Source organism: Euleptes europaea, chromosome 6, assembly GCF_029931775.1.
Source record: "Euleptes europaea isolate rEulEur1 chromosome 6, rEulEur1.hap1, whole genome shotgun sequence".
NCBI classification, from domain to species: domain Eukaryota; kingdom Metazoa; phylum Chordata; class Lepidosauria; order Squamata; family Sphaerodactylidae; genus Euleptes; species Euleptes europaea.
In genome coordinates this window covers 23,986,170-24,013,803 of record NC_079317.1, presented here as the reverse complement: position 1 = coordinate 24,013,803, position 27,634 = coordinate 23,986,170, and the positions used below count along the sequence as shown (strand labels likewise).

General features: G+C 41.1%; 1 protein-coding gene across 1 annotated transcript; it reads left to right on the top strand.

Moving 5' to 3' along the window:
* Positions 1-394: 394 nt before the first annotated feature.
* Positions 395-27,331, top strand: CCDC197 (coiled-coil domain containing 197). The gene is made up of 9 exons (XM_056851832.1): positions 395-488; positions 8,182-8,227; positions 8,932-9,108; positions 11,177-11,334; positions 13,607-13,689; positions 15,741-15,913; positions 21,132-21,242; positions 25,063-25,179; positions 27,224-27,331. The coding sequence occupies exons 1-9, from the start codon at positions 400-402 to the stop codon at positions 27,329-27,331; spliced, it is 1,062 nt and encodes a 353-aa protein (XP_056707810.1). The 5' UTR covers positions 395-399.
* The last annotated feature ends 303 nt before the right edge of the window (positions 27,332-27,634 follow it).

Here is a 27,634-nt window from a genome sequence, read left to right as displayed (position 1 = left end):
TTTGTTGGTAGTGTCAGCACAGTTTGTGTATCACTATGCTGCCGCAATGGCTCCCTGAGAACATGTGCCCGAAGCCTTGATCCACACTCTGTGTGCTGGGGTTGCTAGGGGAAACAGGGAAAGCAGACCAATGCAGAAAGGTAACTGTAGCAACCCTGAAAACTCACCTCGCACACTGAAGCCTGTGCTTCAAAGTTTGCAACGAGATCTGGGTGCGCTGCTGCTCGTGCGCATGGCTCCGTTGTGCAGCATTAAAACAACACAGTGAGGCTGGGGATTTATTTATTTATTTACAAAAGAAAATTTCTCCAGCTTATTTCTGCAGGGGAAATTGTTCCAGATACAGCGCGCCTCTTGGGAGGCAGGAAAAGTTGCTTTGGTTCTTTTTTAAGTCCTCTGATGATGGCAAGTGACAGTGACCCCAAATACATTTTGCAGGTGGAAAACAGGAGGAAAAACGTCTTTGTGACCCAACTAGGAGAGCACAGGTAAGGTGAACACTACTGATCTTTGTTGTGAATATCTCTGAATGCCAAAAGGAGAATTGGGGAGTTAGGGCTTGTCTACAATTGTGATATGTTGGGGTCAGTGCCAAACTGATGTAACACATGGCAGGTTTACATATAGCCAGAGAACACCCGAGCAATGAGGATAAACGTGTGAATTATGGCAACCCGAAGTTGTATCAGTGTCTTCCAAGAAATCTGAACACTCCTTAGGTGTTTGCTCACATAGGTAAGAGCCTCCAAATTTGTTTCTGGTTTTGCTTTTGGTAAAAATTTAGTAGCAACACAAGATCCTGGCTTCTTCAATCATGAAAGCTTCGAGACTGAGAAAGACCTGCTTTTTATGTGGGAGAAAGGGTTGGCGAGCTGATGGTGGGGCAGCCAATTTTTTTTTTTATTTCAGTGGGGATGGGGTGGGGCAGGAGATGAAGCCTTCTAGGCTCCAGAGGGAAAGAGCAAAAGCTCTCTGTTCGATCAGGTGGCAGATGCTAGCAGATTGGGGAGGGGGCTTGCATTCTGACATGGGATGAAGAAGCTACATAGGGACATGGGTGTGAGAACAGTTTCTGCAGCTGTTGAGGGCTAAAATACATGTGACCTGGGGATTCCAGGATTAGACCCCTCCCCACATATAATTTAGCCTTAAAAGGTCACCAGTGGGAGGGGAATGGATTGAGGCCACAAATGTGGGGAGAGGGGGGTTAATTCTTCCTCCAGTTGCAATTCCCTAATTGATACGACACACCCCAGCTCCTGCCCCCTCTGTTTTTCTGGGTTCTGCATCATTTCCTATGCATTCCTGTTTGGTGCCTATTTGCAGAAAAGTATTACTTTCCTACAGCAGACTGCAATTTAAAATTGTGTGTGCATGGAGGGAGAAACCCCACAGGAACCCAAGGACCGAAACACTCATGGTTGTTGGAGATAAAGTTGGCAGTTTTTCTTGGCCAGGCGTCTGCCCCTTTAACAGTTGGCAAAACGAATAAATCCCCCATCTTTCCCAAGCTCTGCGTCAGCAGCAGGAGCAGTTTTAGCAATTCTTGGGCCCTGGCAAAAGTCTAGGATGGGGTGCCAGTAGGGTTGCCAACTTCCAATTACTAGCTGGAGATCTCCTGCTATTACACCTGATCTCCAGCTGATAGAGATCAGTTCACCTGGAGAAAATGGCTGCTTTGGCAATTGGACTCTATGGCATTGAAGTCCTTCCCGTCCCCACACCCCGCCCTCCTCAGGTTCCACCCACAAAATCTCCTACCAGTGGTGAACCAAAGAAATAACACACTCCAAGAAATTGAGAGGCCTCAACTTCTTGACAGTCTCCCCTCAACCTTCTCTTCTCCAAACTAAACAGACCCAACTCCCTAAGTCTCTCCTCATAGGGCATGGATTCCAGACCTCTGACCATTCTGGTCGCCCTCCTCTGGACACGCTCCAAATTGTCAACATCCTTCTTAAATTGTGGAGCCCAAAATTGGACACAGTATTCCAAGTGAGGTCTGACCAATGCATAATACAGTGGTAGTATTACTTCCCTTGATCTAGACACAATACTCCTATTGATTCAGTCCAGAATTGCTTTATCAAAGGCTTTACTGATATCAAGGTACACTACATCTACAGCATTCCCTTCATCTACCCTACTTGTCACTCTTTCAAAAAAAGATATGAGATTAGTTTGGCATGACCTGTTTTTGAGAAACCCATGTTGACTGTCAGTGATCACGGCATTTCTTTCTAATTGCTTACAGATAATTTAATTATCTGCTCTAGTATTTTACCTGGTATTGAAGTCAGGCTGACTAAGCGATAATTGTTTGGGGTTTCTTTCCCCCCCCCCTTTTAAAGATGGGGACCACATTTTCCCTCCTCCAGTCTAGAATACATTCTAGAATACACTGTGAATTATCTAGAATACATGTTTGACTATTTCTTGCTTCTCCTTTCTGCTGTATAACAAACTCCAGGAGAACATGGTCACTCCCAACCAAAGATCCCACTCTTTCTATCCCATAAACCAAGTCATCATTATTGGTTAAGATCAGATCCAAAATGGCTGTTCCCCTTGTTGCTTCTTCCACGTTTTTGGATTATGAAGTTGTCTGCAAGGGAAGGGAGGAATTTGTCGGACCTAGTTGTTTTGGCAGAGTTAGCCTTCCAACAGATGTCAGGATAATTGAAATCACCCATTACTACTACATCTTTCTTTTTTGAATGTTGGGACATCTGTTCCAGAAAAGCATTATCTAACTCTTCAGTCTGGCTTGGGGGTCTATAATATACCCCCACAATGACATCACTATTTTTCTCCCCCTTAATTTTTATCCAGATGGTTTCAAGCTGGGTTCCAGCATTTAAGTCCTGGATCTCCTCGCAGGTGTAATCATCCCTAACGTATAATGCTACTCCTCCCCCCTTCCGATTTGGTCTATTTCTCTGAAATAGGTTATACCCTTCAATTAATACATTCCAATCATGAGACTCGTCCCACCAGGTTTCCGTAATGCCTATTATATCATATTTGCTTTTTGCTATTAAAAGTTCTAGTTCATCTTGCTTATTTCCCATGCTCTGTGCATTAGTGTAGAGACACCTTAGACCACAGGTCCTTCTTCTTGGCAGCCTATTTAAGATTGTTTCCCTGCCATTGTTACGTTTTTGAACTGTCTTTCCTTGCGTATGTGCTACCCTCTGCAGATCGTTCATATCTATATTTGCAGTTATTGTCCTCACTTGAGGCTTTAAATTTACATCTCGCTCCCCCGGAAGATTTAGTTTAAAGCCCTCCTTATCAGGCTTGCAAGGCTGTGGCCAAACTCATTTTTACCTACCTTTGTGAGGTGCAAGCCATCTCCTGACAGAAGAGCATTATCCAGGTAGTGTAAGCCACGGTCCAAAAAACCAAACCTTTCCTGGCGAAGCCATTGTCGCAGCCACTCATTTATTTTCAGAATTTTTCGTTCTCTTCCCAATCCGCGGCCTACTACAGGAAGAACCGATGAAAACACAACCTGTGCTCCCAGTTCCTTCACCTTTTTACCCAAAGCTGTATAGTCCCTTTTAATACTTTCTGGGCTGTGCCGGGCAGTATCGTTTGTTCCCACATGAATAAGAAGGAAGGGATAATGATCCGTGGGTCTAACAATTCTAGCCAGACTTTCCGTCACATCCTGGATGCGCGCTCCCGGCAGACAACACACCTCTCTAGACAACAAGTCCAGTCGACACACTTTACCCTCTACCCCTCTCAGTAGGGAATCCCCAATAACCAACACTCGTCTATTCCTACATTGGGGAGCAGAAGTTTAAGTCCTGTCCTCCACAGGGACCTGAAAGACCAGAGAGGACTGGGCGCTGGCCCTTTGTTCCAATGATTCAGGCTCAGCATCCTTAGGGAGGTTCTGAAACCGATTGTTAAGCAGCAGAGGAACGGAATGTCTCCTGACTTTCCTATTTCTGAGGGTAACATTCTTCTACATGTTCTCCTCCTGAAATGGGTCCCACTCCTTACACTGAGTTATTTGACCCTCCTCCTCTTGCCCTCCCAAGAGGTTTTCAAGAGTTTGGTCCATTAACTCCTCCCCTTCTTTTATACTCTGGAGTGTAGACAAGCGTGCCTCAAGTCCCCTGACTTACTCCTCCAGTACAGCCACCAACTTACACTTACTGCATATGTAATTGCAGTTACCCTCGGAAAACAAACATTCCACAAACCTTACATTGAAGCGGGTCGTGCTGTTCAGATGACAGGCTCTTAGAATGTATCACTTACTGAGAAGTGATCTTATTCAGCCAGTCATCGAGTAAGCAGGACTCAACAACTTTACCTACTTTTAAAAAGCAAGTCTTTTTATTGATATACTTCTAGTAAAATATGTGTAAATGCAGATTATCAAGTCTTTAACACTTCTATAAAAACTCTTGTCAAAGTACAATGTAGGTATTTACAATGTATGAAGTAAAAGCAAGCAAGTCTTACATACTATTCAGTTTCAAAATCCAACTTCTAAAATATAACAGTCAAATTATTCTGATTCAGCTCAAAGTATCTAATTCATAAAGTTTAAATCTTAAGGTATTTAAGCCATACATACCAGTCAGCCTTTTCTTGAGAGCCTTTGGAAGGTTCTGATTCTCTGGGCTTACTGTGGCTGTATTTATACTGTTTCAGACTCATTAAGAGTGTTGATTTTACCATCAGGAGGGATATCTTCCTTCCCACTTTCAGATAACATGAGCAGTGCAATAATATCTTAGTTACAGCTGTTCAGGTTATTAGCTTCTCCCCATGACCAAATATGGGCTTCCTTACCTTTCAGTCTATTTTGCTTAAAGTATTAACAATCATTTCTGAGCTCCATGATCACTCCATATACTCAATTTTCATACAGTTCTCATCTTCAGTACAATACGCATTAAATGAGACTATTTAGAAATCTACAATACAATATATAACTATATAAATCATAAAACGCAATTATTGCTCACATTGTAACATGTAACCATCTGGTCAGTAGGAAACATAGCCTTCAGCAAGGTTATAGAAAGCAAGAAGCTTACTGCACTTATAGCCTTGAGGTCTTTGAGTAGACCTTCTCAAGGTTTGAGGATAGCAGGACTTTTCTGCTCTTGAGATATGAGCAGCTGACAGCTGGCAGCTGAATCAGGAAGGGTAATTTCAGATACACCTTTCTGGCAGATAGTGAAGAATGACTCTGTTCTTCTCCTTTCAAGGACAAGACCAGGGTAAGTTAGTTAGCTCTTGAAAGAATTCAGACCTTGAGAGAATTCTGTCAGCCTGTTCTAAGGACATTTGCATTTTGCAAGCTGTTGCCAGGCTTTTCATTACACAAACCTCTGCAGTTTGTGGTTCAGTTTGTATGTTGTGTTCAAGCTCTACATGGAATTAATTCTGCACATGTACACAAAATACCATAATTATACCATGACAACATGTCACTGCCTCCACTCTCTTTTAATCTGTTTCCCCTTAGCATGAAGAATGACACACCATTGAGAGGGTTTATCTTCCACCCAATTTGTTGCGTTTCCATCATTTTGCAGTTCTTTTGTCAAATCTAGCCAAGGGCAATGGTGGCTTGAAATTGAGCGCCCCCCCCCCAGGCTTCTGACATCATACAACGAGCATTCGGTCTTGGATCAAATTTGTTGCTGGCAAGCACTGATGGATCCCATCAGAATGTGTCCAGAGATGATTTCATCTCTGCTGCTTTCCACAGTGTAGGAGTCAGACCACAACGGCGTACAAAACCAATCTCACACTTAGCCCCCTCTCCCCTGGTTTGACCTTTACTCTGCGTAGGGAGAGAAAGTTTTCATGCTATGAAGCTTAGCTGTGTGCTGGAATGCCTTCACGTTGGACTGCGCAAATGGCAGTTGGCATCATTTAAGCGCTCGCTCGTGAGAAAGTATAGAGTGTGGTTTGCCAAAAGCAGAAGAACATGTGGACAGAAACACTGATCTTACGGCAGAACATATGAGGTCTGTCTACAAATCCACCATGCAAAATAGGAAGCATATAATTCCAGCTGGTAGAGTCAGCTCTGGAAGGACTAGGAGAGATTTGAAAAACTATGTGCAGCTGCTATATGTGGGCGTCTGTTTAAATAACTATCTATAAGGTATCCATCAGACTGCCAAACTATGCTTTAGTGTTAAACTTGACATATCTCTCCCTAAACCTCGGCGATGTCTATTTTCCATATATATCTTGTTTTCTCGTGTTCTGTAATGTATCCTTCTTTGGTTTCCCTGGCTACCCAGCCATTTCAGAAAAAGTGAGCCATCTACCTTAATTCTTTTTCCGCCATGCATTCCTATGGGTGACAATGGTAGTGGTCTTTGCCAAGCAGCAAACCTTCCTCGCCTTTCCAGTATGGTTGGATGGTCATCTGTACTCATAATTTGTAGCTGGTGATGCCGGGGGGGGGGGAGTTCTCTACCCGCACGGTAGAGTCTGTGACAGTTTCTCTGCTTTTCCTCCATGGTTTTCAAATTTCACAGTACCATGAGAGTGTTTATGTAGAGCGGAAGTTTTTCGGGGTATAAGCTTTGGAATCTGGTGGCAGTTTCAGGCATTAGGACAATCCATTTGTGGGGGAGGCTGTGCCTGCATGCCCATCTTCCCTGGGTGGGGACTCCCTTAAGGGATCTTGTGAGTCAGGCCCAGCAGTGGCATGCCCAGGTCAGGGGCTATTGCCCAGCTCCACTCTCAGGTGGCAAGGGAACCGTGCAGAGGCTTACACTCATTTTGGTCCACTGGCTTGCCATTCCAGGTTTACCTCAGCGCGCAGGTTGGGGAAGGGTTCCATCGGTTGACAAGTGGGTCACCCTGTGACTGGATCCGTGCCCTATGCCGTGCCAATGTCCATCAGCTGTAATCAATAAAGCTCTGGTCCATTTCACTCCACTTGGTTCTCAGTGTGCTTCTGTGTCCCCCTTTTCCCCTCTCAGACATCTCTTCCTGCCCTTAGGACCACAAATTTTGGCTAAGGACTCACTTGGGGCTGCTTTGTGGCCACAGGGCAAAGGGTTGGGCTAGGGAAAAGGCTGCCCCTAGGGCTGTTGGGAAAAAAAATTCGGTAAAGTTTGGGTTCGGCAAAATTAGTCCCTTTTAAATTTGGGACGTGCCGAAGTCCAAACTCCCCCGCTTCGGATCATATAAACAAGAGACCGGAAGGTGCAAGGCAGGAATTTTACTTAAAATAAATGAGTAACTCTTACCCCTTAGCAAGTATTAGCTGTACTAACTTGAAGTGCTTAAAACACTTTGGAGGACATTGATTCATAGGGTCGTCATGAGTCGGAAACGACTTGACGGCACTTACACACACACAACTTGAAGTGCAGCTATGTCTGGTTCAGAATGTCTATTCCATGTAGGATTGTAGCCCCACAATATTATCTAAAGTGGTGGTTGCATTTGCTTTCTATTCTTTACATGGCGTTTCCAAGAATTGCTCCCCTCATAGTCATTCAAGACCAAACACTTTGGTTCCTACTGCTAGTCAACACCACTTTGTTCCAAAATGCTTCTGGTTGATTTACATGTTCATGAGCATAACCTGCTCCCTGACCTTATTTACTCTACAACTGAAGGCTAAACTAGACATTGCATTTGTTTAACGAATTGGCCCAACACTGCCTCTCATTCCCCTCAGTCAGACAACAGTTGCTGGGAACTAATTTCCCAGGTGCTGCCCCAGCCCAATTCAGATCAAGTAGGGTTGCCAGCCTCCAGGTACTAGCTGGAGATCTCCTGCTATTACAACTGATCTCCAGAAAATGGCTGCTTTGGCAATTGGACTCTAAGGCATTGAAGTCCCTCCCCTCCCCAAACCCCGCCCTCCTCAGGCTCCGCCCCAAAAATCTCCAGGTATTTCCCAACCTGGAGCTGGCAACCCTAAGATCAGGACCGCAGCATGAGGGGAGAAGGAGCTTCAGCCTCTCACCAACTCCCCACACTAACCCAAAATGGCCATGGGGGCATAATTTGCCCCAACAGGGGACTTTATGTGCTGCTGAGTCAAGACTGCCTCTGCCTCCACAGCCAGGCATCCTCCTGTATTCATTTCTTGGTCATGCTAGAGTGTGACAGAATGCTGGAAACTGCTGTTTCTTCTGTGCATGATAATAATTCTGCCATCGTATTTTACAGGGAAGAAGAGGACGAAGATGTCCATTGCATCCCTATCATTCATGAGGTTAGCTGCACTTGTTATACCTTGTGGGCAGGGCTAAATTCAAGGGCAGGTGACCCAGGCAGTCTCCTGGGGAGCTGGACTTGCTGGGTGGTGGGATGCCTATTGTATCTCTCTCTACTCAACTATTTACTCAGTAACTGAAGCAAATAGTATAACATGTAGGACTGACGTTTCAAGCTGTCACCTGCTGTAATACTGTTTTAGTTCCATTTATTGATTTTAGTACATTTCCAGTTATTCTTAACTTTTAAAAAGTTCCAGTAAGGTTAGAAGAAAGACTTTTGTTTTTATCTGCATATATATGGGACAAATTCACAGAATCATAGAGTTGGAATGGACCACAAGGGTCATCTAGTCTAGCATGATATGACTACCAGGTTTTCCCAGGGAAATAATAATGATATTCTTGGCCTATTTTGGGAAAACTGAATGGCAGATTTCAAGTTTCAGTGATGGGGGGTGGGGGAGCAAGGAGGTTTCAATGACAGAAACAGGGCAGTCTTGCTCTTGGATGAAACTGGGTTGAATTTGCAAAAAAGAAGAAGCAATGCATTTGAATTTAATTTACTGCGGTTACTATTTTATAATTCACACTAACCAGAAACATAAGTGCTTATATGCACCGCTCCACTTTCCCTAAATGGTGCCCCCTGCTTAGCATGGGCCTTCAATGACCTAATAATATAACCAAGTTTATTGTGTAGGCCCCGAGCAAGATTCTTCGGCATCATGGAAAAACACTACAGAAGACTTTGCTTTTGCAAAAAGAAGTTGAACATGACCAAGTTACTGCAGAACTGATTGCTAAGAGGCAAGAATTCAAAAAACAGATGGAAATGCTGGCTGAACGAAGAGCAGAATTTGCATTGAAAGAAGAGGCTGTAAGTATCACATCACATTTCTGAGAATGGCAATTCTAGTATGGACTTAAGGCCAAGAGAGATGCAGGGGAGCTGATTTCCCAATGTTTCAATTTTAATTTTTAGATGTCCACAGATAGCTACGTATTAGAGTAGAAGAATGACATGAGGAGTGTTTGACTTGTCTCCTCCCCACAGTCTTCCTGATTTAAATTGCCTACAGCACAGTTGTTGTTGGCTCTATTGTAGGGTTGCCAGCTCCATGTTGGGAAATACCTGGATATTTTTTGGGTGGAGCCTGAGGAGGGCAGGGTTTGGGGAGGGGAGTGACTTCAACGCCATAGAGTCCAATTGCCAAAGCAGCCATTTTGTCCAGGTGAACTGATCTCTATCGGATGGAGATCAGTTGTAATAGCAGGAGATCTCCAGCTAATACCTGGAGGTTGGCAACTCTATCCCATCGGGAGTGTCAAGGAGATGTGATTTCAATCAGGAAAATAGTAAAACTCTTCCCCCTTCAGAATCGCTTTGCCATTCTAGTTGGATTTTTGATTAGTATTAAAATGTTGGCAGAGCTGATCGTGGACATTATGTTTTGGCCATCATGACTCCTCCCATCTTGGCAAAGTGAACTCCATGTTCAGTGTGCATACAAGAACAGATAGAAAATGAAGCGTGACTATCTTTTTGGCAATGTCCTGGTATTATGTTTTCCAACCACATCTGGATCTGTCTTTTCTGCTGGGTAGAATAAGTAAATTTAGATTACTCCCATGTTTGTAGGATTACCACCACAACGTGGGACCTGAAATTCTGCCAGAATTTCAACTGATCTCCAGATTATAGAGAGCAGTTCCTCTGTAAGTAGGGTTGCCAACTCCAGCTTGGGAAATTCCTGGAGTGGCAATGCTGGGGAGGGCGAAGTATGTGGAGGGGAGTGAGCTCAGAGGTATGTGGTGCTATAAAGTCCATCCTCTGAAGCTGTCATTTCCTCCAGGAGAACCAATCTCTGTAGTCTGGAGAACCTCAGGCCCCACTTGCAAGTTGGCTATTGTCCTGTCCTGGAGGAAATGGCAGTTTTGGAGGGCAGACTATGGTGTCTCATTCCCACTGAGCTCCTCCCTCTCCCCAAAATCCCCCCTCCCAGGTACCTAATCCAAATCTCCAGGAATTTACCAAGCCGGATTTGGCAAAAAATGAACAAAACAAAAATTCATATTTTGAATATGATGGGTGTAAGAACCAAAACAGTACTGGAAGCAAAGAAACATGTCCTCTCAGTTTATTTGCTTCCAGTACTTTTTTTCTCATTGTTAGTTCTCACACCCGTTATATTCAAGATATGAATGTTAGTTCTTACTATATATTGTCGAAGGCTTTCACGGTCAGAGTTCATTGGTTCTTGTAGGTTATCCGGGCTGTGTAACCGTGGTCTTGGAATTTTCTTTCCTGACGTTTCGCCAGCAACTGTGGCAGGCATCTTCAGAGTAGTAACACTGAAGGACAGTGTCTCTCAGTGTCAAGGGTGTAGAAAGAGTAATATATAGTCAGAAAGGGGTTGGGTTTGAGCTGAGTATTGTCCTGCAAAAGTATTGTCCTGTAAGTATCAAGATAATGAATTCTAGAATTCTACCAACTATTTTGTCAGATTGCACAGAGAAGCCATTGAAATTCACAAACATCAGCACAACTTTAACAGAAAAGAGGAGAGTTTAAGAATGAATAAGGCTTGGCTTCCTGCCCTGAAAAACCTCCAGACAAAGACAACATTCAACAATAGCCATACAGATTAGTTTTGGATTACACACATTAACAGATCACTTCAGGATACAATGGTTCCATATTAACATACCATACCCTCATTAGCACATTATCTTGATACTTACAGGACAATACTTTTGCAGGACAATACTCAGCTCAAACCCAACCCCTTTCTGACTATATATTACTCTTTCTACACCCTTGACACTGAGAGACACTGTCCTTCAGTGTTACTACTCTGAAGATGCCTGCCACAGTTGTTAGTTCTTACTATAGTTTCAGTAAAGTTGGTCTGTTCAATTCGCTTTCTTTCTCCTTCTTTGGACAGAGCAGGGCTCAAGCTCTTAAATTTGACAGATATCTTAAAGAGTGTGAGCAGAAGAAGGAACGTGCGATGAAGAAATACCAGAACGAACGGAAGCTCAATCAGACAAAGAAGAATGAGATTCATAAACTGAAAGAAGAACTTAAAGAACTCAGAGTTAGGTATGCGACTGGCTTTAAAAAAAATGGGTCATGAGTCTTTGGGCATGTTATTCTACAAGCAGCATGTAGTGTTGCTAATCTCAATCTAGGGCAGGTCCTTGCCATGGCAAGAAAGAATCATCTTGGGCTAATCAAAATACCACTTCACTTAGAATGTTTTCAGGGACCTGTTTTATCTCGAATTTGAAAACGCAGGCAAAATGTGGGGAAAAGCAGGGGGAGAGCGAGGCAACCTCTGACGGTCAGAAATGGCATGCACAATCACAACAAAGACGTGAAGTCGTTGGAGGGGTGACTGCGAGGGAAACAGCCATGCATAAAAGGCCAGAGAGAAAGAAGCGGACAGCCTGCGGGAGTTGGCTGAAGCACCTAGAGGGGGTGGAACCTTCCTTTTCTGGGGATTTGTTATTGAGTAGTATATTAGCTTCCCTGTAGATGTGGCCCTTTACCTCCTGAGGTGCTCTGCTAGTATGTTTATAAATTAAGCATATGTTACAAAACCGCCATACATTTCCAGTGGTCTCTCAATCAAAGGTATCTAACATGTAATGCTTCTCCTGCTACTTCTTGCTAGTTGGAGACGTGGGGAGCATTTAACAATATATTGAAGATTCCCCTATCCTTTAAAAGAAAAAGAAAAAACACCTCCTTTTTGAACCTTTAAAGTTCACATGTTTCAGGGACTGGATTCCCCATTTCAAAACCTCTTCTTCTGCCCTGTAGGATTCTTCGTCGTCTCCCTGATGTGAGAAGAGCTCTATGGATCTAATTCTATGCCATTATCCTGTGGGAAACGATTGTTGTCTTCTTTTCCCAGAACATTTCTCTATTTTTGAAACTGACAGCTACAGTAATTATTCCTATACTATACAGGGTTATGCAATATTTTCACACAGGAAACTTACTTTGCTACAAAGCCAAAGGGCAAAAATAGAAGGCACTTTCGGCACAAGATTGACATTCTGTTATGCACTCCCTTGGCAGTAGGTCCCATGAATGGGCATAAATCTTATTTATCAGTAATATATATAGGAGCAAGGCTGTGGCTCAGTGGTAGAACATCTGCTTTGCATGCAGAAGTTCCCAGGTTCAACTCCTGGCATCTCCAATTAAAATCCAATTAGAAGGATGAGGTAGCAGGCAGTGTGAGAGATCCCTGTCCAAGACCATGGATAGATGCTGCTTGTAAGAGTACACAGTACTGACCTTAATAGATCAACAGTCTGACTAAAAAATGTTGTGTGTTCAGGATCAGTTTGTTAGAATGCCATTGTGTGGCAGTGGAGGTTTTTAGTATCTGTGCAACTAGCTATTGCAGCACATGTGCTTTCAGCGATTTTTGGTATTACATTTTGTGATAAGGTGTCCCTGAATGCTAGAACAATGAGTTTGTGGCATCTTAAACAATAAGAAATGTGTTGTGGCTTTTGTGGATTAGAGCCTACTTTATCGGATTGCATGGCTTGCTCAGTTGGCAGACATATAGACATGGATATTTAGAAAAATATAAAAAGCAGGGGCAAAAGGTGATGAAAATAAGTGTAAGGATGTGTTGCTGGCAACCAAGATCAAGTCAATTCATGTCAGAGTATTCCCCTTTACTATGTATGGGTGTGAAAGTTGGACAGTGAAGAAAGCCGACAGGAAGAAAGTTGATTCCTTTGGAATGTGGTGTTGGAAGAGAGTGTTATGGATACCATGGACCGCCAAACAGACAAATAAGTGGGTTCTACATCAAATCAATCCTGAACTGTCCCTAGAAGGTAAAATGACTAAACTGAGGCTATCATACTTTGGTCACATTATGAAAAGACAAGAGTCACTGGTAAAGACAATCATGCTAGGAAAAGTTGAAGGCAGCAAGAAAAGAGGAAGACTCAACATGAGATGGATTGACTCAATCAAGGGAGCCACAGCCCTCAGTTTGCAAGACCTGAGCAAGGCTGTTAACAATAGGATGTTTTGGAGGACATTGATTCATAGCGTTGGCATGAGTCAGAAGCAACTTGATGGCACTTAACACACACACACACACAGACACATTGGATCAGAAATCCTTGAACTTGGTTCAGACCTAGATTAATATGATCAAATGTCTTGATAAATTCTAGCTCAGCCATTTCACTCTGGAGTCTTCCTTTGAAGGTTTTTTTGTTACTAAAGATAGCAACAGAACATCCTGGGAGACTGAAACGTCACCCCACTAGTAGTAGTACTACGGAATAAAACTATTATGTTTTCTATTGCACCATTGTTTTTTGATATTTTTCAGGCAACAGAAGTTACAGAAAAAGGTGGCCAAATGTAAAGTGTATGAAGATTTCTTGCTGAAACTGATTGAAGCATTGCCTGCCAGTGAGTATGGTCATTAAACAATCACCCACGTTTCATTTTGGTTCTCAACTGCTTCTCAGATCTTTATTTAATTATTTAGATTTTCTAGCCTGCCTTTCAAAAAGGATCCACAAATGGCATATATTCCCATCGCAAACTATTTTCAATGCAATTAAAAATCAGCAAACGAAGAATGAGACAGACATAAAACAAATGTCCAAAGAGGCAGCAAGGGAGATTATCATGCCTTTTTTTATCCACGACAAACAACACAGTCCTAAGCAGAGATGCGCCCTTCTAAGTCCATCGAAATCAATGGGCTTTGAAGGGTGTAACTCTGCTTAGGATTGCTGTGTAAAAGTATCTGATTAATCATTTTGCCTTCCCCAAACCTTTTAAAATAAATTAATCTCAATGTATTCGCCTGGCAATCTGTTGTAGGGCAAAAATAAAGAAGGAGTATAACTAGACATGATGCTTGTAGGTCTGTGGTTGGATCTTCCCAGTCTTTTTAAAATAGAAATTGTAGCCACTAGGCTTCCATTTGGGTTATGGCCACATTGGGGTACTTTAACTATTCTACTCCTACACAGTTTCTCATTCGAAACAAACCTACACACCCATACATGCTTCTATTAGTCTTGGAAGGGAAAAAGAGTGACACCTGTCTTTCCCCCTTTAGAATCAAACTACACCCCAGGGAGGTTGTTAATTTCAGTAGGAGAAGCCATGCTAGGGATGGAAGAGTGAAGTCTCCTCTTCCCACGTGGAGCCCCAGTCTGAATAGGTCCCCCAGGTGGCTGCTATCTCTGCTTTAAGAAACGTTGGGAATGAAGGAGTATTAGGTTAGCAGAGTGCTGAGAAACAAAAAGTTACACACGGAGCTTCTTTATCTTTGCAAAACTTATTAGTCTTTCATTGTAAGGAGTTCCATTCTAGACAGGATAGAGAAAGGATTCTAATCTAATCTAATAGCTAGGATGGATAGAAATTCATGTCCTGCCCTTGTGGTGGCAAGATGGAGAAGAGTATGGAGAGAAGGAAGATTTCCTGAGTGTAGCTACTGAGATTGGTCTATATTTTATGGCAGGATATCTTTTGTTCCTCAAATACTTCCTCTCCAGATATTCACAGTCCAGCATCTGGAGAGCAGTACTTGGGAGCACACACCAAAAAACTTGGTTAAATGGATGTAACATTGATCTTGCCACCAGAACTGAGAGAGCTGGAGTGTCACCCAAATCACCACCATAATACAACCCTTATTGGAAATTACCTTCTGGGCTATTTTGTCCTGCTATAGGGGAGGGAACACCATAGTGTGCCTATTCCCCTCCCCCCCCCAGGACTAAAAGCAGTCAAGGGTCTTTTGATTCTTGAGATAACTCCCCTCCTCTGCCAGTTCCTAGCACCAGGGCTGTTGTGAGCTACCTGTCCCCCCCGCCCCGCACACACACAGATTCTGTTTGGGGAGTCCTTATACCACTCAAGCCCAATCCAAGCATCAAAGAAAAACTAATTACTTCAACTGTCTGGTTCTTTGCGCCCTCGATGTCCCCGGTGCCTCCCTCTCAGTGGCATTGCCTAGCGCCCCATCTAGATCAGGTCTTTCCAAGACTGACCTTTAGGACCACATGAATAAGTATCTTCTAATGCAGCGGTTCCTGAACTGTGCTCCACGGAGCACTTGGTGCTCTGTGAAACATCTCCTAGTTCTCCGTGAAGAAATTGGAAAGAAAAATACTACTGTCATTCGGTTTAGTATATAGGTGCTAGCTGAAAATAAGTGCTCTGTGACGAATTTTCTGTCCTGAAAAGTGCTCCATGACTCAAAAAGGTTCGGAACCGCTGCTCTAATGTGAACCTGATATCTACATTTTGGCCAATGCTAATATTATTTAGGTAGTGAGAATATTTCTTTGAAATCTGTTTAGAGTCCTGCTCAAGGCACGATTAAAAAACACAGTATAAAACGCAAGTCATTAAAAATACAAGCCATTACAAAAAACACCCTTAACCCCTATACGTAATTGTTCTACATGTTTAACTATCTTCCCTGTTTCCTATTGCAGACTATCTGGAATGTGGGGAAGATTCTTTGATTACAGCCCTCATTAAAAGACACGAGACGTTGGTGACCGCAAACCAGAACTTGACAAAGAATTTGTCCTCCCTGCTACATAATCTTGAGAAAACCCAACATGAAATTGGGACCTTGCAAGAGGAACATGACACAGCGAAAGTTGTAATGATACCAAGCATGTAGCTTTATGAAGCTCGCATCCAACCTCATGGGTCTGAATGTACATTACACTGAGCACTCTTGTTCTTCACTGAAACCTTAGATCAGGGGTCCACAAACTTTTCAGTCCTCAGGGCATCTTTAGATTTCTGATATGGGATGGTGGGTGCAACTGCAAAATGGCGGCCTCAGGAGATGGAGCCAACCATAAAATCTCAGGGAGTGAGGCTATGCATAACTCTGATAGTAACTATTCAACATTTCAGGCATAAGCTCTGTTTCACAGGATGTCTTTTAAAATGAACATATTGTTTAAACATTTTTTTTTGCATATGCACCGCTTACCTTCATCATACAGTGAGGGTCCTTGTGCTGTGGGGCAGCTGTTGCCAAAGCAAGTTTGAAAAAATCTGCACAGCCAATCAGATCTCCAATGGCTGATCAGACACCCTGCTGACTAAAAGCTCCATCTGACCCTACCCACTTTATAACAACACTTGGTGGGCACCAGGAAAGGTGTCGGTGGGCACAGATACCACAGTGGGGACCCCAACCTTACATAGAGTCAATTATATCTGCTAAAAATTACAACACGTTAGGTAGCATCAACATAGGGTTGCCAGCCTCCAGGTGGCGGCTGGAGATCTCCTGGGTTTACAACTGATCTCCAGCCAACAGAGATCCGTTCACCCAGAGAAAATGGCTGATTTGGAAAGCTGACTCTGTGGCATTATACCCCATTAATGTCTTTCCTTTTCCCAAACCCAGCCCTTTTCAGCCTCCACCCCCAATATCGCCAGGTGTTTCCCAGCCCGGAACTGGCAACCCTATGTCAACAGCATGTAGCGAAACATACACTGTGACAGTCCGGCTGGGTTTGGCCCAGTTGACAGCATCACCACTGATTTCAAAAGACTTCAAAGAGCATATGGCAGTGAGGGGAGAGGTCTGTCTTTCAGTCTGATCATTTTTACAGTGTAAGGAAGCAGTTTAAAACCTATATTTATGAAGTACTGGGGAAGTGTTTATTTTTTTATATATTTAAGTATTTTTATTTTGCTTTGCTCCCAATGGACAACCTAAAACACCTTACAATTATAATATTCTTACCAGCATGAGGGAGGCATTATTTGGCTTTTCTGTCTCAGGTGTGCAAATGGTCCGCTTCTCTTACCACAAGACCACATTCGTGAAGTGCTTTGGGATGTGTAGTTATATGTGTGATTGGACAAGAAACTCATATATTAGAAAAACAGCAACACTTAATGGCGAGACAGAGGCTGGGGAAGCTGTATTATGCCCCTAGCAACAATAAAATAAAAGGAGTGGCCATATATGTAAACTCTCCAATATTTACAGTTAATCGGCAGATAGTAGATGAGGAAGAAAGATTCTTATTATTAGTTGGAGATTTATTAGGGAAGAAAGTAACAATAGGAAACATATATGCCCCTAACCAACAAAAAAAAACTTTTTATAATAAGTTAAATGTTATCCTTGAAAAAGTAGAAGGAGATCTTATCTTAGGTGGAGACTTCAATACTGTCATGGATTTGAAAGTAGACAGAAGCGAAAAGGAGATAGAAAAATACAATAATAAGCACACCTTGTTAAACTATTTGATGAAAAAGACCATTAATAAATTTCAATTAGTTGATGTTTGGAGACTGAAACATAGTTTAGAAATAGATTATTCCTTCTATTCAAAGGCACATAAGTCAGCATCTAGAATTGATATGTTTTTAATTTCAAAATCAATGGTAAATATGGGATGTGAAACAGAAATTGGGAATTTAATATACACTGATCACGCTCCCATTTCCCTATGGTTAAACACAAAAGGTAAAAGGAGTAAATTATGGGTCCTTAATAATCGTACTGTTAAATAATAATAAAAGTAAGGAGAAGTTAGAGAAGGAACTTGAATCCTTTTTTAAAATTAGTGACTCTACCAGCTCAGATATAGTGGTTTGGGAAAAAGCTAAAGCCTTTTTTAGAGGGATTGCTCTAAGTGAATCATTGTTCCTAGAAAGGAACAGAGATAAGGAAAGGAAAATATGTTTTAAAAAAATTGCAGAATTGGAAAAACAAGCCAAACTTAATCAGTGTAAAAAAATAACAAAGGAGCTGAAATAGAGAGAGAGAGACCTTAGAAAGAATAGATACAATTTCCATACATAAAAACTTACTTTTTACTAAACAAAGGTATTTTGAAAAAGGAGATAAAAGTAGGGAAACTATTAGCCCAGAAAGTCAAAAAAGAAAGAAGCAAAAAGTTAATTATTGGTATTAAAACAAAAGATGGAGAAATTAGCAACGACATTAATAAATTTAAAAAGTTCTTTATAGAATATTACCAGGAATTATATAAGGCAGGTTCTGTAGAAAGAGATAATATCAAAACGCTTTTACAAAAAACCAATATACCTAATCTAAATTTAGATGATAAGGAGTTTATGGAAAAAGATATTACCATACAAGAAATAGAAACAGCTATTCAAAATTTGAAAGTTAATAAAGCCCCAGGTCCGGATGGCTATATAGCTGAATTTTATAAAAAATTAAGTCACATAATTAAAATTCCATTATTTAAAGCATTAAATGATATTTTTAGAAACTGAAAATTACCAAATATGTGGGCAGAAAGTAACATTATAGTTATTCCCAAACCAGAAAAAGACCCAATTCTAACTAGCTCCTATAGACCCATTAGTCTTCTAAATATTGACTATAAAATCTTAACTTCAATTTTAGCAAATAGATTAAGACAAATAATAAACAAATATGTTAATCCAGACCAAACAGGTTTCATCCCTGAAATATATTTAGCATCGAACATCCGGAAAATGTTTAACCTGCAGGAATATATAAAGAAGACAACAGATAAAGCCGCTTTTTTATTCTTAGATGCTGAAAAAGCGTTTGATAGAGTGGAACACCAATATTTGAAAGAAACCATACTTAGTTTTGGTTTCGGAGAATTTTTTTACAAATGGATTAACATCATATATAATAAATGTCAAGCTAAAATAAGAATTAATGGGGAAATAACAGAAAGTTTTGACATCATGCGAGGGGTTAGGCAAGGCTGCCCTCTGTGTGCTCTATTATATGCTCTATCTCTAGAACCTTTAGCAATCTCAATAAGAGATAATAATCAAATTAGGCATACGGATTAAAGGCGAGGAATTTAAATTAAGCCTTTATGCAGATGACATAGTGCTCTTTCTAACAGAAACAGATACATCTGGAACTGAGATTAGAAAAGTTATCACAGAGTTTAGTAAAATATCTGGATACAAATTAAATGCAAATAAATCAGAAGTAATTTTTTTTAACTTTGACAACAAAAAGGAGAAACAAATATAGGCACAAGATCTAAGAAAAGCAGAAAATGTTAAATATCTAGGTATCTGGCTATGTAAATTTAAACTAAATGTTTAAATTTAAATTGCGGGAAAATAGCTAAAGAACTAAAAGAATATGTCCAAAAATGGCTTCCTCTAAATGTCACATTTCTAGGTCGAGTCAATGTAATTAAAATGATAATCTTACCAAAAATAAATTTTATTTTCAATAACTTATTTGTAGATATACAAAAAAAATGACTGAAGAATGGCAAAAGATCTGTAATAGATTTATTTGGCAGAATAAAAAAAAAACAGATTCAGAAATAGCAATCTATATGAGCTTAAAGGCAAAGGTGGGATAGGAATGCCAAATTTACTAGTATATTATCAGGTAGCTAGGGTAAAGTGGTTAAAATCATGGGTAGTAAACGATGAAAAGTAACCTTATATTAAAATTGAACAAGATTTTGTTAAATTTCTGCTAAATAGATGGCCATGGGTAAAAAAAATGATAGGAAATTTTTTTATAATAAAGATAATAACTGCATTAATACCATTCTAAAACAATGGGATGTATTAAGAGAGAAACTAGCCCCAGATATTTCCCCACTGTCTTCCTTCCTTTGGAACATCTTAGCTGAGAATCCAGAATTCCAACTCCCTCGCAGAAGAAAGACAGGTAAACAGAATGATTATCATTATTGGATTAATAATAATAATAATTTAGAACCTCTAGAATTTTTTTTGGATAAGAAATAACTTAATATTACCTTTATAGAATTTTTACAAATGAAAAAGTATTGGAATAATTAAAAAAAAAAAGAATTAACTGAAATTAGAGAAAAATCTGAGTTTGAGAAATTAATGCTTCAAAATAAAGTTTCAACTTCAAAATATATCCAATTTTAGTAAAAGAAAATTTAAATTCAACATTAGGCTATAGGGACAAATGGAACATTTATTTAGATAAACCATTGAGCGATCAAGAATGGGAATATATTTTTTCAAAGGGATTGGATTTCTCAGTTAGCTTGCAAATAAGGGAAAATCTAATTAAGACGGTATATATGTGGCATTTAACTCCAAGTAGAATAAGTAAAATCTACAAATCAATGAACGATAGTTGCTGGTACTGCGATAAAAAACAAGCAGACTTCATTCATATGTGGTGGAAGTGTGAGAGAGCTATAACGTTCTAGACTGAAATAGTGAAATATCTGTCTGCTGGAATGGAAATTAATATCCCATATAAACCTGAGATACTTTTGTTAAATTTTGCCCCTAACCTAACTAAAGATAAACAATGTATGGGGTTACACATGATAACTGCTGCTCGAATGACTTTTGCCAGACATTGGAAACAAACAAACGACTCCAAAGATAGAGGAATGGTTGGGTAAAGTAAAAGAAATATATGTATTAATTAAGTTAACAACATATCAGAAAAATGGTGATACAATGAACCTAGCTATGGTTACGAACTGTAAATAAAATGGAAAATCTTATAATCAAGGGTGGGAAAGGACAACTTTCTGTGATGACAGTCTAGCTATTTTATAGAGGACTAAACCGTGAAGCTGTAATATAGAAATTCAGGGTGTGTTATATATATATATATATATATATATATAGTATAACATACATATTGTATAATATATATATTGTATTTTAAATTATGAAGACTGCTATATGTTTTTCTATTTTTTTTGTTTTGTTGTTGCTGTTGTTAATTTTATTGAATAAATATAATTATTAAAAAAGTTATATGTGTGATTGGGTTGGTTGTGTGTGTGTGGGTGGGGTGGGGTGGGGGGAAGAATCCAACACAAAGGCTAGCCTCTGTAAATGTTGCTTTTTATGTTTTTACTTAGATGCTGATTAGCAAACTTTCAGAGCTTCAGACAAAATGCAGTGCATTACAAGGGGAAAATACGCAGCTGGAGCAGTACATTAGCCGTAAAAAAGGCCACTTCAGAAATCAGGTAGGTGTCTACTTGCGTTTGCCCCCCACCCCCCACCAGTTGCTTCCAGCAGAGTCTCAATCAAAATGGAGCGGAGAACAAATAATGCTTTCCACTTAAAGATGTGACCTTGGCATTTCGACAACCTCCTTTAATTATGGAAGGATATTCTATAAATCAATTTCCTTCTTTTCCTTGTCATTTGTTAAAGGCAAATGCAAACAGCCATTTCTTTTACTTCTGACTAAATAGGGTTGCCAGGTCCCTCTTCACCACTGGCGGGAGGTTTTGGGGGCGGAACCTGAGGAGGGCGGGGTTTGGGGAGGGGAGGGACTTCAATGCCATGGAGTCCAATTGCCAAAGCGCCCATTTTCTCCAGGTGAACTGATCTCTGTCGGCTGGAGATCCATTGTAAAAGCAGGAGATCACCAGGCAGTACCTGGAGGTTGGCAACCCTATTTGAACCTGATGCGATCCTCCAGCTGGAGCCAGTGCAGATGGTAAAGCACTAGCTTTATATGCTCCATGGGTATGTCTTTCCCTTTTTTTTTTAATCAATGAATGAATGCAAATTAATTTTTTCCTTTTCCGAAACTGGTGTTGTCATGGCTTATCTGCACCCACCTAAAAGCCTATTTTGGCCCATGCTTACCAAGGTACAAAGAAAAGGTTGGCAGATGCCTGACAGGATCTGAATTACTCTAATTAGCAAGATTTCCAAGCTTTTCCCTATGTCCAGGGTAATTTGGTGTAGGTGGCCTGAAAAAGCCAGTTTTTCTTCCTCTGAAGAAAAGTCCTTTAAGACTTTCTCTTTCTGGAACATTAAACAGGCATATCTTTTTAAAGAAATCTCATGGTGGGAGTGTTAAAGGAATCTTACTTCTGCTAAGAGTGATGGAATGAAGTTGAAGAAGTGAGCTTCTTGTTAGGGTCTAGTAGGTTGGGACCTGAGACAACTGCTTAAATTGCACATCCCCTGTAGCAGAATGAAAGCCATGACTTTCAACCCAGGGTTCTGAAAGCAGTTTACAATATAAAAAATAAGCAATAAAAAAATAAGCAATACCCGCTACGCACAATTTTACAACGGAACTGAGGCAGTACAAGCAGTAATGTATAACTCTAACAAGATTTAAAATCCTCAACAATATTATAAAAACTTACAATAAAACTAAGAGAAAAATAGTTGTTCACTCAATAATAGTTCTCTCAATTAAAGTTCACTGAATAATTGTTCACTCAAAGAGTACTTAACCTGTGGAGTAAACTGCCAGAAGATATAGTGATGGTCACTAGATTAGTTGTTTTTAAAAGGGAGTTACACAGATTCATGGAAAGTAGGTCCATCAGCAAGGTTGCCAACTCAAGGTTGGGAAATACCTGTAGATTTGGGGGTGGAGCCTGGGGAGACCATGGTTTGGGGGGCAGGAGGGAGCTCAGCAAGGATCTGATACCATAGAGTCCACTCTCCAAAGCAGCCATTTTCTCCAGGGGAATTGATCTCTGTAGTCTGGAGATCACTTGTAATACTGGAAGATCTCCAGACCTCACCTGGAGGATGGCAATCCTATCCATCAGTGCCTACTAGCCAAGATGACTCAAGGGAACCTTCACATCCAAAGGCAGTAAACCTCTGAAACCCCATGCTAGTAGGCAATATCAAGAGAGACCTCGGCCTCTATGTACTGTTTATTGGCCCTCCATGGCAAGTGGTTGTGACCACTATGTGAAACATGTTGCTGGACTAGATGAATGAATGGTTTTATTTGCATTTAGCCATAGGCCATTGCAAACATGTCAAGGATATCACAGATACATAATAAAAGGAAATACATGGTTAATGATGGACTAGATCAGTGGTTCCCAACCTTTTTTTGACCAGGGACCACTAGGATTTTTTTGTTCGGTGCAGGGACCCCAAGGTTCAAAATAAAAATTCCAAGAATTTGAAAATAAACTTTAATCATAACTGTTAGTTAAACATTAAACTTAGAATAATATTTGAATATATATATTTTTATAATAGAGAACTTTTAATTGAAAATATTAATTTATTATGGGTTTATAACTTTGTTTCGCGGACCTTAATTTAGTTCTCGAGGACCCCTGGGGGTCCACGGACCCCTGGTTGGGAACCAGTGGACTAGATGAACCAGTGGTCTGATGAAGTAGGGCTCTTCTTATGTTCTAATGTCATTCAAAACATAATCATGGTGATCTATAGCTACATTTGACATTTGACCATCTTTGAAGCCTGCGGAATTTAGCATTATAGATGTTAACAGCTGCAGAAAATTTGCATGCATTGTGAAAGCAAAGAGAAAAGTTTAGTTAAGATAAAAGAAATAGTAAAGGTATGTAGATTGCACTAAATAGCAGAATCACCGTTCTCAGAACCTTTGAGGGAAGTAGGGATGTCAGTTTCAGGTGGGACCTGGAATTACACTCAGAATTACAGCTCATCTCCATACTACAGAGATCCATTCTCCTGGAGAAAACTGATGCTTTGGAGAGTGAACCCTATGCCATTGTACCTCACTAAGGTCCCTGTCCTCCCCAGGCTCCATCCCCAAATCTCCAGAGGTTTCCCAACCTGGATCTGGCAACCTTACCCCCATCCCCCCACCAGTGGCCAGGAGAGACCTGGCAACCCTAGCGAGAAGAAGAAGAAGAAGAGTTGGTTTTTATATGCCAACTTTCTCTGCCACTTAAGGGAGAATCAAACCGGCTTACAATCACCTTCCCTCCCACTCCCCACAACAGACACCTTGTGAGGTAGGTGAAGCTGAGAGAGAATGACTTGCCCAAGGTCACCCAGCTGGCTTTGGGTGTAGGAGTGGGGAAACAAATCCAGTTCACCAGATTAGCCTCCGCTGCTCATGTGGAGGAGTGGGGAATCAAACCCGGTTCTCCAGATCAGACTCCACTGCTCCAAACCACCACTCTTAATCACTACACCACACAGGGCCTGGCTTGGAATGGCATTCATCACATCCAGCCTAAATGTACCTTTTCCTCCGAAGGGCTGAGTTGTGTGTGTGTGTGTGTGTGGGGGGGGGGAATCAGTCTGTGTATTTACACAGTACCAATTGGCTAATGGTTATGTCATTACATTCTATCAGTAGAGAACTGTATTTAAAATGTTTCTTATATTTTTTAAGTGAGATTAACATGAAAGCAAAAAAGAAAAGAAATGGCCGATCCAGAGCTTTGATGTGTTAAGTACATGTGTTCACTGTACATACACAGTGAACTCCACAAGTTAATTACTTTTAGAGTAAAAACAGAATTTTGTCTGGTTTTTACCTTGGTTTTCTTGTAGGTTATTATAATATTGTACTGGTTTTATCGTTGAAGGTTTTAAATCTTGCTAGGCTGCTACATGACTGCTTGTTGATGGTTCAGTTATGTTTTTAAATTATGTACAAATCTTGTAAACAAATAAATAAAAAATAAGTATGGTATCCCTGACCTGGATAGCCCCAGGCTAGACTGATCCCGTCAGATTTCAGAAGCAGGGTCGGCCCTGGTTAGTATTTGGATGGGCAACCTCCAAGGAACACAAGGGTCATGATGTGGAAGCAGGCAATGGCAAACCACCTTTGAATGTCTCTTGCCATGAAAACTCTGCAGGATCACTATAAGTCAGCTGTGACTTGACAGCACACAAAAAAGGTGATTGCAAGGATAGAAGAAAGGCAAAAATGAAGAGCCTGCTGTATCTACTCTTTAAATGTGTTGCCTGTTCTCAGCCTTTGAAAATAGTTGAGTTCTTTGATCACATCAAATACATCTGGTTGTAAAAATTGCCCCATCTTTTCATTTCTTTATATCTTTGCAGAAAGAAGAACTAGGCAGGATGTTGTTAGCAATCTCTAGCCTAGCCGAGCAGTGCTACGTGTGGCATTACGGCCCTTTGAAGGAAATGCCATTGCTCTCCAAGCTGGACATGATCCAAGTAAATTCAAATACTGGTGGATGGGATTTTCTTGAAATCAGAATTGTCCAAGATGAATTACAACTTCTTATCTATTATTATTGCAAGAACCTTGGGTTGCCAGCCATGTTCTGGCAACCAGTGGGTGTTTTGGCGGACGGGGACATTCAAGTTCACTTCTGCTGCAAATCTGGAAGTGAGGTCAGCATGTTTGTGTGATGCTCTAGGATTCCAGCCAAACTCTATGGCTTTATTGGTAGAATCCTAGAGCACTGTGCTGATGTGCTGCCATCACTTCTGGGTTCTTACCGGAAGTCATATCATGGCATTGCCACCCCGTCAATGTCCCCACCATTTTTAATTGAATCTAATTTTGAGGTGTTGGCCCTTATGTAGCTAGACGTTCATTGAGCAGTTCCAGGCATGAAGGATGGAGAGGATTCAGCATATCTGAAGGAACCTCCAACTATGCAGAAAAATGTAACTTTCTTCCTTAATCCCAAACTGAGGAACACCTTCAAAAGAGGGCTCCTGCAGTATGTTGCAAAGGCAACAAAAATAACATTCAGAGCTTTTATAGACTTCAGGTACCATTTTGGGTTTCCTTAGCAAGCCTGCATTATATGTAGCCTATTGTGGCTTGGGTCCTTGCCTCACACTACAGTGCCCTCAAACAAGCATCAGGCGTTGGTTGGGGTACCCTCAGTGTTTGGCTGAGAGCACTGTACTCTGTGGATAGGCCCCACAGCGCAACAGTGCCCGCAAACCTCAGCCTCCACCCAGGTTGCTATGGTAATTCAAAATGGCACCCAAAGTCAGGACGACCTCACAAGATTTCAAAGGCCAGTATGGGTTGCCACAGGAATCTGGTTGGAGGCGGAGGCAGTATATCTCTAATGACAAGATGCTGGAATCAAAGGGTTGGAGCCAGTGCTAAATTTCCACTTTCGTTAGAGCTCTTGAGCAAGCAGAAATGCAAAAAGAAAAAGAAAAAACAGACAGTGGTAACTGCTTGCTCTAAGTCTCTAAGACTCATTGTATGCCCACTCATGCTTCCGGAAGATCTTGTGCAACCAATTTCTGGTCACTATAGTATATTGGGAGGGAAAACGCTAGGTGTTGCACAAAATCCTGTGAAAGTGGAACTGTGCTAAATTTGTTTGTATTTCTGCTTATACTTTGCTGACTCCAAGCCACTGGGTTGGATTCAGTGATCCATGGGCACAAGGACTGTGTATTCCCATCCCCTAGTTGTTTTCAACCCTAGGAACATAAATTATAGACTGATAGCTATACAGATTTGGGGTCTGCGCTGAGGAGGTGGAAGGGGACAAGACCACTCTTTTCTCCTTCTGTCTGTACAGTTCTATTGATGGAAGAGGCAGGAAAGATAGCTTCATCCCCTTCCCACTTCACAGTGCAGCCTCCAATTCATGTGGCTACTAGTCTATGCAGGACCCTGGGGCCTCAAGAATCAAGTTTCCTGGGGTCAGATAGGACTGCGGTGGGAAGGGGAACATGAAAGAAGATCCACAACCATCAGTTCTTTCTGCTGTTAGATGGCAGGATACAACCAAAAGAGCGATCCCTACCAATGTGGTGTAGCGTTTAAGAGCGATCCCTACCAACATGGTGTAGTGGTTAAGAGCCAGTATGGTTTAGTGGTTAAGAGTGGTGGACTCTAAACTGGAGCACAGGGTTTGATTCCCCACTCCTACATATGAAGCCTGCTGGGTGACCTTGGGCTAGTCACATTCTCAGAACTGTCTCAGCCTCACCTACCTCACAAGGTGTCTGTTGTGGGGAGAGGAAGGCAATTGTAAGCCAGTTCGAGACTCCTTAAAGGTAGAGAAAATCGGGGTATAAAAACCAACTCTTCTTCTTCAAATCTTCCCACAGTCCTCTGGCTGGCTGCTGGTAGAGATAGACTGCCGGTCAGATATAATTTTCATTGTCACCTTGCAAGGCAATTATTGGGTTCTTTGCCTCCAGCTCTATGCATTTTAGAAACTAATTAGAACATAGTCTTAGCAATATTAAGCAATCTTTCTCTTTCTATGACCAGGAGTTCATTCTGCGAAAACAGGCTATCAGACAGCAAACTATGCAATCAGATGAACTTGAAACATCATCCTGCAGTCTTAAGGAACGACCTCACAAAAGCAAAAAGTGATGACGATTCAGGACAAGTGATAAAAGGAAGTTCTGAAAGGTGGGACAAGTTAAGACCCATGCCTTGGAAAATACCATATGTTTTGAAGTGCCACACTGCATGGAAATGTGCAATATTTTTACCTTCTTTTATGTGCAGCTTAGCACAGATGGATCTCAGTACATTGCCAAACCTATCAGTGCTAGATTTTGCTACTTTTGTGCTAATTTCCTTTGCACAGACATGTACTGTAAGTTGGAATTATCCATGATATCAGTACTGTCTCAGCTCAGACATAAAGCACAATGATAGTTCAACAGCGGT